Below are 16,688 nucleotides of genomic sequence, written 5' to 3'. Positions count from 1 at the left end.
TCATCCAACCCACAATAATTTTGAAGTGGTGGTGCTTTTCTTTCCTATAATAAAGCTGATAGGGTTGCCTAAGGTCTTGAATAATTTTGCCAAGTAATGAAGTTCTTTCCTCCTATTTAATTCTAAAATGTTACACCCAATGTATATTTGTTCTCATTCTCAAAAAAAGGTGATCTAACAGAATGTGCAGATTATCAAATATCATTAATATCACATGCAAGTAAAAACCTGCATGTGATATTAATCACTAAGAGTGGGCTCAAGTATATCAGATGATGAGGATGACACAAGATGGCAAGATTTATATCCATTGTTCATAGGGTCGCTGTGAGTCATAGTCAGCTCAGTGGCACATTACAACAATAATATCCAATCCTACTAAATAAATAATGGTTTTGTTGATACAGGGTTATGAACTTGGCATTTCTGCATGGAGTTACATTAGGCAAGACTGCAGAATAACTTTGAGAAAAGTTAAAAAACTTGAGAGAAGTTTAAAAAGTTGAGAAAAGCTACAGCATTGTCTTCCACTGGGGAGGACCTTGTTGGAAGGTGGGAGGAAAGGATGAAGTGTGGTAATTGTGATCATTTTTACACTGACGTGTTAGAGTTCCCTAAAGAAATAGCAAGATTTGAAAGCTGATAGTGGGCTTTCAAACTGTTGTTGTTATGTACCATCAAGTTGCCTGTGACTCATAATAATCCTATGTACAGATCCTTTTTTTTTTTTTTTTCAAAATTGGTAAGGGTGTATGCCAGGGACATATCCTATCTCCATAATTTTCTTTTTTTAATTTTTCATTAAATTTATTAATTTTAATGAACATTTACAGAAATTTTAGATTTCCATTTATTCATTGTTGCACTATTTTCTCTGCTGTACAAAAGCTTTGAAGCCTGCCCTGTCCTGATCAGTTTCACCAACACTGATACACGTACCCTCATTGCCCTTGTTACTGTATCAGTCCATCTCATCTGGGGTCTTCCTCTTTTGTGCTGTGCCTCCACCCTTCCAAGCATGATGTCCTTCTCCAAGGATCGGTCGGTCCCCACCTGGCCATGTACCCAAAGTATGTGAGATGGAGCTTCAAAATCCTAGCCTCCAAGGAGAAACTTGGTTTCACCATCTCCAAGACAGACCTCTTTGTTTTCTTGGTGGTACATGGTATGTTCAAGACTCTTCTCCACTACCATAACTCAAAGGCATCCATTCTTTGATAATTCTTAGTCATCATCCAGCTCTTTGATGCATAGCAAGTAATTGCGAAGGCCATGGCCTATCTATAAAATAGAGAATTTCTGTTTCACCTACCAAGTACCTCCTTCCACTTTGAGTCTGTTTAGAAACAAAATAATTTCATATGAAATCCAGGGAGCCTGCACAATGGTTAGATAGAGTTTAGAACCACTTACTGACATCATTGGATGTCTTCCATGTGTTTTAAGGTATAGTGGAATTAGTTTACATAAGAATCACCCGGGATCTTGCTGCACTGTAGATTGTGACTCATTATATCAGGTGAAAAGACAATTTCTTGGGAGGGAGTAGAACCAGAATGAATATGTTTGAAGCCGAGAGAATTACCCAAATTACTAGTGACGTCAGTATGTTACTTGATTGTTCTGGTTTCATGTTCCTGATTTGTCAAACTTGGGGTTTGCCTACCATATCTTTTCACGTGTTGGAAATTAAAATCTGTTTTGTTACCTTATAGGACTAGTATTACAATTCTATAAGCTGGGTGAACTGAATTCTAATCCTTTGTCTTCCTTGCTTTGTGACTTGACTCTTGGCTAGTCACTTTTCCTTTATGAAGCCACACTTCATCATCTATAAAGTTATTTCGGTAACACAATGTAATATTCTGTGATTTTTTAAGATAATATATTAGTTCCCAGATATTCAGTAATACTAGTGTTCATTTTTTGTCTTCAAAAAAAAACCTCAAAACTCCAACTCATTACCATTGAGTCAGAACCAACTTATAGCTGACCCTCCAGCTTGGTTTTCAGAGACTGTAACTTGCATGGGAGATTGCCTGTCTTTCACCTACAGAGTCACTGATGGATTCAAACCACATGCCTTTGAATTGACAGAGCAATCCCCTGCCCACTAGGACACCAGTGCAGCTATTACTATGACTAAGGCAGCTCTTAATCCATCTCTTGCACTGTCCTTGCACCCTTCCAAGCATGATGTCCTTCCCCATGGGTCACATGCCCAAAGTATGTGCGATAGAGCTTCAAATTCCTCACCTTCAGGGGGCATCTCCAGGACAGAACTGTTTGTTTTCTTGGCAGTCTAGGAAGAGATGGACTGACTCAGTGACTGGAGAAATGGGGTTAGGTCTGTCAGAACTGATGAGATTGGCTCAGCATAGGTTAAGATTCAGAGCTATTGTACGTGTGCCACTATTAGTCGCAGGCAACTCAACGGCACATAACAACAGGGCATCTTTACTAGTTACATGAGTTATTTAAGTAGTTGCTTTTGACAAAGTTTAACAAAAAATAACATTACTAGGACATGATATGACTTTCAGTTGACATGCAGTTTAGAGTCTGGTCTCAGAGGATAAGTTAAAATACATTAGAGTATTTTAATTAAACTACTTATCAAGCATTAAACTTGAACTCCTTGAGGATCCCTCTTTGTTTTTTTACCTTTCTCCCATACATCTAGTGTACAGTATGCACTTACTCACTGTGTGTTTAGTAATCAGAGTGCTATGTTAAGAGACATGCACAGTCAAGACAGGAGGCTCTTTCCAATCCTAAGAAACTGGGATAAAGAGACTGGAACAATTTGAGTTAGGTACTTAAATTCTCATTGCCACCTAGTTGAAACTGACTTATGGTTGACCTTCTAGTGGGTTTTTGGAGGCTATAAATCACATGCGAGGAGATTGTCATTATTCTCCTTCAGAGCCACTGGTGAATTCAGGCCACTAGAGAGGCACTATCTTGTACTTAGTACATGCAGGAAATAAATATTTCTTCTCTTTTATTTTCTTTTCGCTTCTTTTCCTTTTCCTCTTTCTTTTCTTTCTTTCTTTATAAATAGGATTTTTGTAACCAAAATAAATTTTCTGCTCAGATCTTTGTGCTGTTAGCGCTTAAATCGGATACATGGTTGACAATTCGTGACTTTTCTGTCCTTTTTGTTACAGCAACATGGCCAATGCCTTGGCCAATGCTACCTGTGAGCGCTGTAAAGGAGGCTTTGCGCCTGCTGAGAAGATAGTGAACAGTAACGGCGAGCTGTACCATGAGCAGTGCTTTGTGTGTGCACAATGCTTCCAACAGTTCCCAGAAGGACTCTTCTATGAGGTGAGTCACCCTGCACAGAAGTGTAAAGGTATTTCCCTTCCCTTTCTTTCCCCTTTTTAAGGCCTCTCTCTTCACTGTAAAATTCCATATTAAAGATTATATTTAAATAACTGAGAGAATGCTGCTATTTGTGAGGGCAGTGATTTCACATGTGAAATATGTGCTAACTGCTCAGAAGAGCTACTATACCAAACCCCTCCATTTATCTCTGTTAATTCACTTTCCTATTTTAAAACTCCTATCATCTTAAAATTTGACTTATCAGGCCTAATCCAATTTAGCCTACAAAAATCCTTTCATAAGCTTCATCCACCAATTTTTTAGCTTTTCTACTTAGCCCCTTCTCCTCATATATCTTGCTGATTCGTGGACACTGTTTCTAAATGAGTATCTGCTACCTGTTCTATAGCTTTCACTGAGTGACTGTCTTCTTTCTACTGATTCATATTACCTCACTAAATGGCATTTTTATGTTTTGCCGTTCTTCTCTGATTAAATGGGTGTGTTCTGTTTTCCTAGCACTCTCTACAGAGTAGTTACTCAGGAATTGTTTCTCAGGCAGAGAACAAATATCAAAAAGATGGCTAGATTTCTATAACCCTGAATAGACGCTTCTAGACATTTATTTTCTAAAGAAGGTCTTGTTTGGAAATTCTTTTGGGGTGATACAGTGTCTGTATTTAGCTCTTCTCTGTATCTTACTCTCTTTCCTTTTTTAGACACATGATTTTCTTGATTCTCAGGTGATACTTTACACTCCTTTGTATTCTCACCACTGTGGAAACCCTTTTCTCACAATAAATGTATTGCAAATGAAAAGTAAGAGCAGTACATAAATGTGTGTAAGAGAAATAAAAACAATTTGTTTTACCAATGCAATCTTTGTATAACCATATTTTATATACATAAAAGTTTTGTCTGTTTCTCTATATGGTCATGTATGTCTGTACGATTATAGTCATAGATCACTGCTCTTTGACGTCTACTTTTGTTGAATAGATTAATAAATTTCCCAGTTTTACAACCACTCCTGAGAAAGGAAAGGTAGTTTTAAAAGTCATTAGTAAGTCAATTGTTTGGCACTTTGGCAACATTTTCCATTAGAAACAATGCCATACATGGCAGTGAAGTCCCAGGCCAGCCCACAGCAATACTGTTTAACCCATTGTGAGCAGGTGAAAGTACCGAATTTCCATATATAGTAATATAACTATGGGAAACAACTTTATAAACTTCGGTTAGAGAATGTAAATGTACTTCTATCACAAGCACACATTTCTTGAGCTCCTAGGGACGTCATGCTTGGGAAGGTGTAGGGATGGCGAAGAAGAGGAAAACCTTCAACCAGATGGATTCACACAGGGACTGCAGCAGTGGACTTGAGGGTGTCGGAGATTGGGAGGCTGGCACAGGATAGGACAGGGCTCAGATCTGCTCTTCATAGGGTCGCTGTGAGTTGTACATGACTCGATGGCACCTAACAACAACAGCTAGTGCTAGAAATATCCATTTCCTACAATAAAAATCTTAGCATTGTGAGTAAGACTTCTTTTTTCTTTTGCTTTTCCTTAACTCTTAACTCCCTGGGCAGCAGGAATGTAAAATAGCAGTTATGGGATGGGAGGGGGTAGGAAAGGTGCCACCAGCTGGAGGCAAGAGCATAGGAAGAGAGGCTTCCAGGAGGTATGTGCATGCTGACAACAGGCATAGGGTTGTTGGCGGGGGTTGGGGGTGAAGCTGGGATTGATAACAAAGAGGGCAGCAACTGAAGAAGGATGTGGTCTAGAGTCATGATGAAGAAAAGGAAAACCCTGCAGGCGGAGGCTGCAGTAAGACAAAGAGGAATCTTTGTAATATTGGTCGTGAGGTGGGCAGTTAACTCATTTTGGGTCAGATAATCTTGAGAAGTTGCTTCCATTGAATAGAGATGAAACATTTTTAATATCAGCCACAAGTGGAGGCCTGCCAGCCAGGCCTGTGGCAGATAAAAAAGTATTTCCAAAGCACATTTAAAGGAATAATAGAAATCAGATTCTAGAGGGAAAAGTTTTCATATTGTATTGTATTAATTGTTTAAACCTTAATTACACTACCTCTTTTTGTTGTTGTTGTTGTTTTGAGTTTGTTTTTGTTTGTTTGCTTTGTTTTTTTAGGTTTTTTGAGACACGGAAAGATTGAAATGCCCTTGATAACACAGCTGCTGTTTTATGACATGACTAGGATTAGAACCTAATCCTAAATTAGAACATAATTTGTCTCCCAATAGCAGATATAGTATCTTTCTCCTTATATGATGTTGTGGGATTCCCTCCCCGCACCCACAATTGTAAGATAACTTCATTGAGACGTGTGATGATGGCAGATGCAGATTATAGAATCTCCGGAGAGATTCTGAAAGAGTAAATGAGAAGAACTCAGAGAAACAGGTCTTGTTTCCTAAACATACTGTTTCTCTGCCTGCTGGTGCTTTTGAGAGTACCGTGTAGCTCCTACCCGTTAGAATTTTCTTTTTCCTATGTTGTCCTTTGCCTGCAACTTTGAGATAAATAATATTGTTAAGCTATTTCCATTAATGAACATGACCACTGCATAAACACATAGTTCCATATTTGGGATCTGTAATCTGCAAAGCCATTTATGCTTAGTCAGAGGGAAAGAGGCTCTTAACAGCCTTGAATAGAACAGAATAAGCATGACTCACCCGTGTTCTCCTGCCCACTCACTTAATGCTACCCTTTACTTCTCTTGGTTTGTCTGATAATATTCTGAAAGAGGTTAAAATACCCAGAACTAGTCTCTTGCCTCAACTTAAGCTCTCTTAGACCTTGAGGGAGATTCCTATTTCAGTCACACATTTTACTATTAAAACTACTGTTCTAGGCCAGAGATTTGGAAACTTGCATGGGAGAAAAAAGCTTTTTCCTTTTAGATGAATAGTTGGAGAGAAAGGCTTGTAATTGGGGAGATGTTTACAAAACAAGGTACCTTCTCAGTTGTGCTCCGCCCCCCATAAATTGTGTTCTAGAAAAGGAAGCTTGAAAATGTATCTGCTTTGCTTTCTGTTTTCTGTTTGAGTTTAGGCTAATGTGCTTTTGTCTGGATGATGGTAATAGCAAATATATTTTTTCCACTCTATATGTTATTATGTACATCTTATTATCAAAACATAATCTTCTTATTTTTACAGCCTTCACTATTTTCTGTAAAGAACTGACTTTGAAGACTTAAGTGAATTCTCTGCATTCATACATACACCCCTCCTCTCCACCCCCGCCTTGAAAATATGATTCACTTTTGCTGTAAAACTTCCTGATTCTTTGAGTCAGCCAAAGCATTCTTCCCCTTTGGCCACAAATGCTAACCTAGATTTAGACTATTGTTTCCCACCTTCTCTTTAGAACGTGTGTGCAGAGATAAACACAAGAATTTCAGTCTGCAGTTCTTCTTAGGTGTGATAATAGCAGCAGCTAGGATTCTTACCCTATTGACATCTTACTCCTGTGAACTTGAATCTCATCAGGTGGTGTGGTTTAAGAAATAAGTCTAATGAAAAACACATGTGCTTATGAGTTAGTTAAATGGATTTAAAAAATGAGCAACAACAAAAAGCCTAATGTTTGACTTTAAGATTATCGTGTATTTCCACAGAAGAGGGTAAATTCATTGATTCTTGTACTATGCAGTGTTTGTGGTCAATAAGGAGTAGTTTACCCAAGATGGTTTTTATTATCAGACACTGTTAGTAGTATTTTCAGCTTGATTTATCTGTTTAATTTGTTGGGTTTTTTCCTGGGTTCATATAGCACTTTGTTTATATTTCTAGTATTGCTATCTTTTATTCTTGATTTAATTCTTTTGGAAGAAAATGAAAAATAGAGTAAAATTTGATAACACATGAAAATTACCCTAAATTCAAATGTCAGTGTTTGTAAAAAATACTTATTGAAACATAGCGATGTTCTTTCATTTCCAACTTGTCTATGACTACTTACTTGCTCACTAAAACCATAAAGTTGAATAGTTAATACAGAAACCATATGACCCACAGCACCTAACATATGAGCTATTTAATGTCACAACCTCTTAGTCTTAGCAGATGTGTAGTTTAATATCAAGAGATGTCTGGTAAAGAGTATATGGGAACCCTTTTATTTTTGCAACTATTCTGTAAATCTAAAATTATTTCAGCCATCCTCAAAATCTCCCATAGGCTTGACCATATTATTACAGTCACTGTGTTAATCCATCTTGTTAAAAGTCTCCCTCTCCTCCACCTTCCTCTCTTCCACCTTTCCTAACATGAAATCTATTTTTGAAGGACGGGCTCCTGACTGCAGACCCAAAATATGTGAGATGAAGTTTCACCTTCCTTGCCTGTAAGAAGCAACCTGGTTGTACTTCCTCCAAGACAGACTTGTTTGCTCTTTGACAGTCCATGAAATATTCAGTATTACTCACCAGCACAATTCAGAGGCATCTGGTTGTTTTTTTTTTCAGTGTCCAACTTTCAGATGCATAGAAAACAATTGAAAAACAGCAAAGCTTGGATCAGGCTAGATTAGCACTTTGGAGTTATCACTGATAGCAGATTAGTGAGTTCTCCATAGATGAGAGGAACAAGGTTGAACAATGCTAAAAAGCCATTAAAATGTCCAAATATAGTAATCTGGGAGAGACTGGTGGAACCCCTGAGACTATCACATTTATTCAGCCTTTGAGCCTGAAATTGACCACTCATCTCTGTAGTTTGCCTTTCTGTCACACAGTTGTGTTGTATTGTCTTGTTATGTACTGTCAAGTCCCTTGTAACTCATAGCAACCCTATGTACAACAACTCTGAACCCTGCTCTATCCTGAGCCAATCTTATTGTGTCTGACACACCTATCCCCATTACACCAGTCACTGAGTCGATCAACCTCATCAACAATCTTCCTCTCTTGCACTGTCCCTCTACCCTTCCAACAGTGGCGTCCCTCTCCACAGACTGGTCCCTCCTTGCAACATGCCCACAGTATGTCAGATGAAGCTTCAAAATCTTTGCCTCCAAGGAGCAGTCTGTTTTCACCCTCTGTCTGGTGAACCTGTTCATTCTCCTAGCCGTCCATGGTATATTAGATACTCTTCTACAGCACCACAACTCAATGGCATCGATTATTCTTCTATCATCCTTAGTCGTTGTCCAGCTCTCTGATGCATAGCAAATAATTGAGAAGACGACCATGGCCTGGATTAGGTGCACCTTAGTCTCTAGATTTAGTCTCTAGTGAAATAGTAGACAGGCCTATATGGTGAACAACAAGGAGATACTCAGTCCTTAACAGCAGTCAGCCATACCAGATCAAAAAGGCAACGTTTTACAAGGATAGAGCTCAGAAAACAGGAAAGGCTAGGATACAAAGACGAATCACATCAAGAATAAAAGGGAGTAAGAGTGCTGTTTCAATGTGGGGACTGTAATCAATGTCATAAAACAAAATATCTATGAATGATTGAATGAAAAATCATTCTGCTTTTTAAAATTTAACTTAGATCATAAAGTCATAATGAAAGAGTTTGTTTTATTCTTTAAAAAGGGAGAAAACCCAAAACTCATTCCATGTACCAAATTAATTATGTAACACTTCACAGAATCATTCCTTTAACCCAAAGCTTTTGTCTTTTGTTTTAAAACAAGGACTGTTCACTTTTGTGCTTTATCCTAGTCACCCTTCTCTGTACCATTAATTCTGCTCAGCAAATATTTTTTTAGTGTCTGCATTGTGCAGAATGTTTCAAAAGATGCTGCACAGTTTGTTACATATATTATCATTGTTAGATACTGTCAAGCCACGTTTTTTTCTTTTTTCAAACTCATCGCTGCACCGTGGGAAAGAGTACAACTGTCCCTCTGCATTTTCTAAGCTGTAATCTGTCGGGGGAAAGGAGCCCAATGGGATAGTGCATAATGTATCTTGGGCTGCTAAACGCAAGAGTGGCAGTTTGAAACCAAGAGTGGCAGTTTGAAACCGTGTGCTACTCCATGAAAGAAACATGAGCAGTCTGTTCTTGTAAAGATTTACAGCTTTGTAAACTGCTGGGAGTCAATATGAGTCAAGACTAGCTAAGTGAGAGCCGGTGTTTTAGTTTAATCTTTATGAGAGTAAAATTGCAAGGTCTTTAATCCCGTGGAGTGGGTTAGCAACTGAATGCTTAACCATTGCATCACTAGTGTCGGGTATAGCAAGTTTAAGTTCTGGATCTCTTACTCTGTTATTTAGAAAATAAATAGCCAAAGGAAAAGAGAGATCTGCATTTACCATGATCAGTTTTTTAGCAGGTTAAGGACAGCATTTACCTCTGTTCTCTGTTTATCAAATTTGTCATGTTCCATGTGAATAATGTCAAAATACATCTCCAGGAGATTAACTGGATCTTTTTATGACCCTTACCGTATCTTTCTTCTCTAAGACTTTGTAAATGACATTCATCAATGCATTTATTGATCCATGCGTTCATCTAACACATATGTGGCACATTTCATTATTGTTGTTAGGTACCATCAAGTCAGAACAAAGTCAGCTGACCCACTACTGGATTTTCAGAGGCAGCAAGTCACATGGGACGAGATTGCCCGTCTTTCTCTTGCACATTTTCGATTGTTGCTGTTGTTCAGTACTGTCAGGTAGGACTCAGAGGGACCCTGTGAACAACTGATCTGAATCCTGCCCTACCCTGTGTCATCCTTATCATCTCTGACATACTTGAGCCCATTGCTGCAGTCATTGTGTCAGTCCATCTCATTGAAGGTTGTCCTCTCTTCCTCTGACCCTGTGTGATGTCCTTCCAAAAAATAGTCCCTCCAACAACATGCCTAAAGTATATGAGACACACTTCACCATTTGTGGTGTTAGCTTAAAAGTTGGCTTGCTTTTTTAGCCACTTAGCCTCTGGTCTCCAGTTACCTTAACTGGAGACACATGATCGTGAAAATCAGCATCAGCTGTGGGAGTAGGAAAAGTGAAAGAGGGCTTCCCATGCTGAGCAGCAAGACTTGTGGTGGCAAGATCCTAGTGAGAGTGAGACCCTTATGGTAGAGAGACTGTGGCATTGCTGGGGCAAACGGTGGCAGAGTATAACCTGAGGCTTCTTGCATTTGTGCTGGCCACATTTAAAGGTTTGGCTCTTCTTGCCATGTGTTTAAAGGAGAAGATGACTTACCACTGCTCTGAGGCAGACCTTGCTAGATAATTTGGATATAACTATTCTGAAATGAACCTTCTTGGATGATTTGAATTTGAGTGCTGAACTAAAACTGGACCCTGGATTTACTCAGAAATTGTGCCTTGGAACTGTTAGACTTGTTTGGGGTAATATTCTTTGCCTTCCCAATTCACTTCCCTCATAACACCCATTATTGGTGCTGTGACTGTGAGTCTATATGTCTGCAACAAATAAACACTCCTCTTGCTGCTACTGGGGATCTGCAGACACCAAGGGCCTGGGTTATGGGCTCTTTGTCCGCTTTTTGATCTGGGGCATTGAAGGGCTATGTTATTCTTACTCCCTCTGGCCCTTTCAGAAAGATGTTTATGGTCTTTTGCCTCCTTGTCTCATTTTCTCCTCTTTAGACATCATTCTTGCCCCTAAGGGGTACTTTGGCTACACTTTCTCCAAGACATGTTCCAGTCATTTTGGGATAATCTTCAGCAAGATTTTGCTTGCATGTGATACTAGTGATACTGTTCTGTAGCTTAACAAATAGAAGATGTGAGTTTTAAAAAAGTAATTATTATATCATTTTATCGACTTTTAACTGGCCAGTGCAAATGCTTAAGTGCTTAGCTACTGGTTGCAAGGTTTATTTCTAATGCATCTAATGCAAGGTTTATATCTAATGGAAGATAGGCCTGGTAATCGGCTTCTGAAAGCTCAGTCTTGAAAACCCTGTGAACCAGTCTTCTCCACACACAGGTAGTTGCCCTGAGTCAGAATCAACTCAGTGGCAACAAACAACAACATGATGCCTTGCTCTTAGAGATCACTGATACTTTATGACTGAATTAAGCTCCGTAAGCTATACATCCTGTGTACTTTCATTTTACAACTTGTCATTCTTTTTATCATTTTTTAGACCAAGATAATAGAGGTTGCATAAATAAATGTATTAAGTTATATAAAATTATTGTCAGGTTCCATCAAGTCAAGTACAACTCAGTGACTGTATGAACAACATCTGTATGCTGTCCTCTCCTGCATCATCCTCATCAGTAGTGATATACTTGATAAAATTCCATTTATCTTCAAGGCAAGACCCAGCAAAGACAACCCGTCACTTTTGAGTCAGATCCTACTCACCATCTCAGTAGGTCAGAGTAGAACAGCCTCTTAGGGTTGCCAAGGCTGTAATCTTTATGGAAGCCAACTTCTCCATTGGAGCAGAGGATGGTTAAACCTCTGACCTTTCATATCCGAGTCCTTAACCACTACACCATTAGGTCTCCTCTGAACATCACCTGTTGTTGTTGGGTGCCATTGAGTAAACTATGACTCATGGTAGTCCTTTGAATGACAGTACTGAACCCTGCCTTTTCCTGTTCCATCCTCATCATCTCTGTGACACTTGACAGCATCGTTTAGGTCACTGTGTTGTGTTAATCCATCTTGTTGAGATTTCCCCCCTCCTTTGCCAGCCTTCTACTTTTGCAAGCATGATGTCCTTTTCCAAGGACTGGACCCTCCCTAACAGCATGCCTAATGTAAGTGAAAGGAAGTTTCATCATTTTTCCCTCCAAGGAGCACCCTGAGTGCACTCTCTCCAAGACTTATGTGTTCTCTTGGCACTCTGTGAGACACTCATTATTCTTTAGCACCACAACTCAAAGGCACCAAAACTTCTTCTGTCATCTTTATTCACTGTCTGTACCTCTCAGATGCTTAGGAAGTAACTGAAAATATAGGTTGGAGCAGACACACCTTGGTCTTTAAACTGACATCCTTGCTCTTCAGCACTTTGGAGGTCCCTGACTGTAGACTGTAATGGTTCCTATAGCTACCTTTGTGACTTTCAGTAAAAAATATATCTTAATTTTTCTCCCAAGAAATCACTTTAGGGCAAATATAGACTGAGCCAAGGACGTGGGGCTTAGGTGTTGCCATCTTCATCCTGAGGTGGTAAATATTTAAAGACTACATTCTTTGTTGATACTTTAAGTTTGTTTTTCTGCTGCTTTGTTTTAATTTCTCAAAGGTATCCTTTTTTTCCTATCACAAATTGCATAACAGGAAAGACACATTTATGATGAGTGATTTAGTGGAACAATAATTTACAAAGAAATTTTTCTTCACTCATTTCCTCTAATATTGTATCCTGATTATTCAGGAAGACCGAAGCCTGGGAGTGGAATACTGGTTAGGGGAAAATGCTCCAATTAGATGAGGTGTTTAAATGCTGACCTGTGATTTCAAAGCAGTTTATGACATACCAGTATAAATCACTGCACAGTGTGCCATTTCCTAGTAAAAACCAATTTGACATTTGTTCTCTTGATCTAGTTCTTTTAAGCCAGACTATACCTGAGGCTAATGAGTGAGGGCTGACCAGACCATGAGTGTAATAAAGACAACTGAACACAGAGACTTGGCTGATGAGGGCTTCCTGCTTGATGAGAACATCTGCTCTTGGGAGAGTAGCATGTCCCCTCAGAATATGAAAGCTTCACATTGAGAACTCTCAGTTCTTACTCTGCATCTCTCTTCCTTTCTAGCTGCAGTTTGATGCCAGTATGTGAGCAGTTTATTCAGCTGGTGATAAAAATGCTTTTTTATTTACAGTATGAATGTCAGGTGACTGGCTGGATAAGGAGTTGTGCTGCAGTTGTGCTGCCAACCCAAAGGCAGGCAGTTTGATCCACCAACTGCTTAAAGAGAGAGAAATGTACAGTCTCACGTCATGTGATTTATAGCCTCTGAAAACCCACTGAAGTGTCATCTGTGAGTCAGTTCTAACTCAGCATCATGAAACAGCAGTGTTCACATTAGCAGTTCACACACACACACACACACACATACACACACACACTCTTTACAAGAAAGAAATCACAAATCTTAATAAAATGTTTTGCTTAGAATGTCAAGCAAAAAAAGACTTAGAGTCCCAGCCTTCTGTACGCTCTTGTTAAGGATGAAGTGTGACTTTAGGAACTGTTCCTTCACTTACTTATTGCTGTGGAGTCAGATCTGATTCATATCTGACCTTCCAGTAGGTTTTCAGAGTCTGTAAATCACATGGGAAGAGACTGCTCATCTCTTGTGGAGCACCTTCGGTTCAAGTTGCCTGACTTTGGGTTGACTGTGTAACTCCTGACCATTAAGCCACCAGGTCTCCCTAGAAAAGGCAGGATTTTTTGTATTCAGATATAAGGGAGAGTTAGAGATTGTAAGGTATAGGCATGATAGCTTTCCTTTCCTGTAAGAACAAAGAGAGCCTTGGTAAGAATTGGTGAACATGGTAAGAATGTGTTATGAGCTCAAACACTAGTATATAGGTTTGTGATCTTGATTTGACAGAGAAGGCAAACAGCTTACCAAAGGTCACAAACTTCTTAAGGATTTTATACCTATTTTAATTCTTAACATCAAATATTTATTCAACTTAGTCAATATTTAATTTAGTCCAACATTTATTCAATTTAGTCAATCCTAAGTTACCTTTATTTTATATAATGTTATTTTTTGCGGTGTAGTGTAGTCCCTTGAGAGTTGCATTGATAACCCAAAGGCCCTAACTCTCTGGCAGTTGGGATTCACCAGTGATTTTGAGGGAGAAAAATGGGCAAGTCCTACTGAGCAACTTAGGTCTCCAGAAAGCCAATGAAAGGTCAGTGCTGGGTCCTTTCTGAGTTGATAGCAGTGAGAAGGGTAGTAGTATAATGTTACTTTAATATTTTACCTTCTACTTGCAAAGACAGTATATACCTACTCCTCACTTAGCCATTGTCTTATTTACTGACAGGCATTGATGAAAATACTAAGGCTGCTGTGAAGCTAACGTTGTATGATAACTTGTCTAGGCCATGATTCTCAGTTGTTTGTGTTGGGTCTTTGAAAAGATTGTCAGACAACAAATTTGATCATCTGGGCCTCAGGTGAAATACTTGCCAACCTGGGCCATCCTCCTCAGCACATCTCGGGCTTGTCCAGGAAGACTTGGAAGAATTCTCAGGCAGTGCTTTTGGATATAACTCCCCTTCCCCCACCCCTCTCAGGGCACAGGCTGCGGGCCATCCCAAACATACACTACAGGCTTTAGAGACAACTGGGCTATTTGAAAGACATCTTCTCTTTCTCGTCAGTAATACTGTCAGCCACAGAGGGTTGACAAGACACAGTAATGTGACGTTATGAGCAGACTGGCAGACGATCCAAAGGTGCAAAGTGGGGGTGGTGGGAGTAGACAAAGCTCTAGAGCGCCATCTAGAGCAGGTAGGTGGAGACAGCAGGTGATAGATAGACCCACCCAGGCATCGCTAACCCCCTCAGGTCCACAGTGATAGAGAGTTGAGCCCATCACACCATGTACATCCCTAACTGCTGAGGCAACAGGTGGTGAGTTACCAAGGAACACTGGGGCCAGAGATGGTGAAGTAGCCCTTGGCTCTCACATAACCCTGTTTTCTCAATAATGTCTTAGTCTTTGGAACTTAACCTTATCAGTCATTGAAACTTGTACTACTCATTGCCATTGAGTCTGAACCCTCCAGAAACCATCCAGTGGTTTTCAGGAGGTTGTGAACTGCATGGGAGGAGATTACCCTGTGGAGATATGGTGACTTCGAACCACCAGATGGGTGTCATGTTTGGGTTAGACTCGCTCCAGGCTGTGTCACCAGAGCTTCTTAAATAGGGTGTGGGGGGGAGGGTGTACCACCTACTGCACTAACTTTGTTTTTCAAACAGAACACATCTCTCTCTTTCATTCATTACAGGGAAAAAGTTGATAATTTCTAGCTAAACTAAGAATATTTTTGTTTGTTTTTACATATTTGATTTTTTTTACAGTTTTATAACTTTATTTGACAATCAGCTATTAGTTTTTATCCACATTGACGGTCTGTAGATTTTTGAAAGTGGTGACAGGTACATAGGTAACCAGTGTATACAGCTTGTTTGGGGAATCTTCATCTTCATTACGTTTTCTGAACAACCGTACACGGATGCGGTATGGGACATTCCTTATTGCTTTGGCCCAGACAGCTTTGTTAAGCCTGGTGTCAATGCGAACATCTGGTGTTCCCATCTCCTTCATGGTAAATTTCCGGATCTCCTTTAGCGCCTGAGGAGCACGCTTCTTAAATCCCACTCCATGGATGCGCTTGTGAATGTTGATGGTGTACTCTCTGGTCACCACTTCGTTGATGGCAGAATGGCCTTTCTTCTCACCATCCTTCTTTGCAGGGGCCATAGTGCCGGAACCAGGCTGGAAAGTACATATTTGATTTTTAAAAATTACTGACACAGCAAAATCCTACATTTCTATACATATATAAGAAATTTAACAAAGGAAGAATATATCTTCCTTTATAAATAGCTTTACACTTTGTGAATACAGATTACAGTGCTTTATTAAATACTGAGGAGCAACAGCATATTTTGGAAGCAGAAGTGGCGTCCGCTTCCTAAATATCATGCCTCCGGAAACTCTATGAACTTTGATAAGTATCGATAGTTGTAGAGGGGCTTCAGGCCTTTTGTTCATAGGGTTACGATGAGTCGGTCTCAACTCGAAGGCAATCAACAACAGCAGCATGTTGATTTCTTAACATATGTTTATAACTTAAAAATGTAATATTTGAGCACTGGTGGCGTAGTGGAAAGAAGCTGCACTGTAATCCCCAGAACATGCAGTTTTCCTCCATCAGCTGCTCTGCAGGAGGAGGATGGGCAGTCTCCTTCCTTGTGACTGACACCTCTGAAAACCCACCAGAGGGTCAGCTGTGGATTGGTTCTGACTCTGACACATAACAGCAAAAAGTATGCTGGAACTCATTTATTTCAACTAAAGAATGAAGTAAGACTTGAGGCAGAAAAGAAATCTGACTTGGCTGATTCACATTGAGGACCGTCTACTTTGCCTGTTGAGCTCTGGTATGTATTTTTAATACTTGCATTAAATCTACAGCCACAATTCATGGGGTGAGTGGCAGTTGATACATCATTAAAAATGGATTTTGAAAAAAAAATGGATTTTGAAAACTGAACCATTTGGGGCATATATCTTGTAGGAAGCACAAGGGAACATGATTCTATAACAGTTTACTTGATTTATTTATAGCTTAACACATGCATCCTTCTTTGTTTTTATCGTGGTGGTTGTTTTAAG

General features: G+C 39.5%; 1 protein-coding gene and 1 pseudogene across 2 annotated transcripts in view; one reads left to right on the top strand and one right to left on the bottom strand.

The window, feature by feature from the left end:
- LIMS1 (LIM and senescent cell antigen-like domains 1) overlaps positions 1-16,688 on the top strand; it is an 88,722-nt gene that overhangs the window by 54,042 nt on the left and 17,992 nt on the right. For both annotated transcript variants that reach the window (XM_006883826.1, XM_006883825.1), the window contains exon 2: positions 3,171-3,330. In XM_006883826.1, coding sequence (XP_006883888.1) covers positions 3,171-3,330 — 160 coding nt within the window. The remainder of the gene's footprint in view (positions 1-3,170; positions 3,331-16,688) is intronic.
- LOC102870494 lies at positions 15,396-15,770 on the bottom strand (annotated as a pseudogene).

The sequence above is a fragment of the Elephantulus edwardii genome, unplaced genomic scaffold, assembly GCF_000299155.1.
Source record: "Elephantulus edwardii isolate Elephantulus edwardi_28Jun2011 unplaced genomic scaffold, EleEdw1.0 scaffold00030, whole genome shotgun sequence".
Classification (NCBI taxonomy): domain Eukaryota; kingdom Metazoa; phylum Chordata; class Mammalia; order Macroscelidea; family Macroscelididae; genus Elephantulus; species Elephantulus edwardii.
The sequence above is the reverse complement of the archived record's forward strand: the minus strand, read 5'-3'. Positions and strand labels throughout refer to the sequence as shown.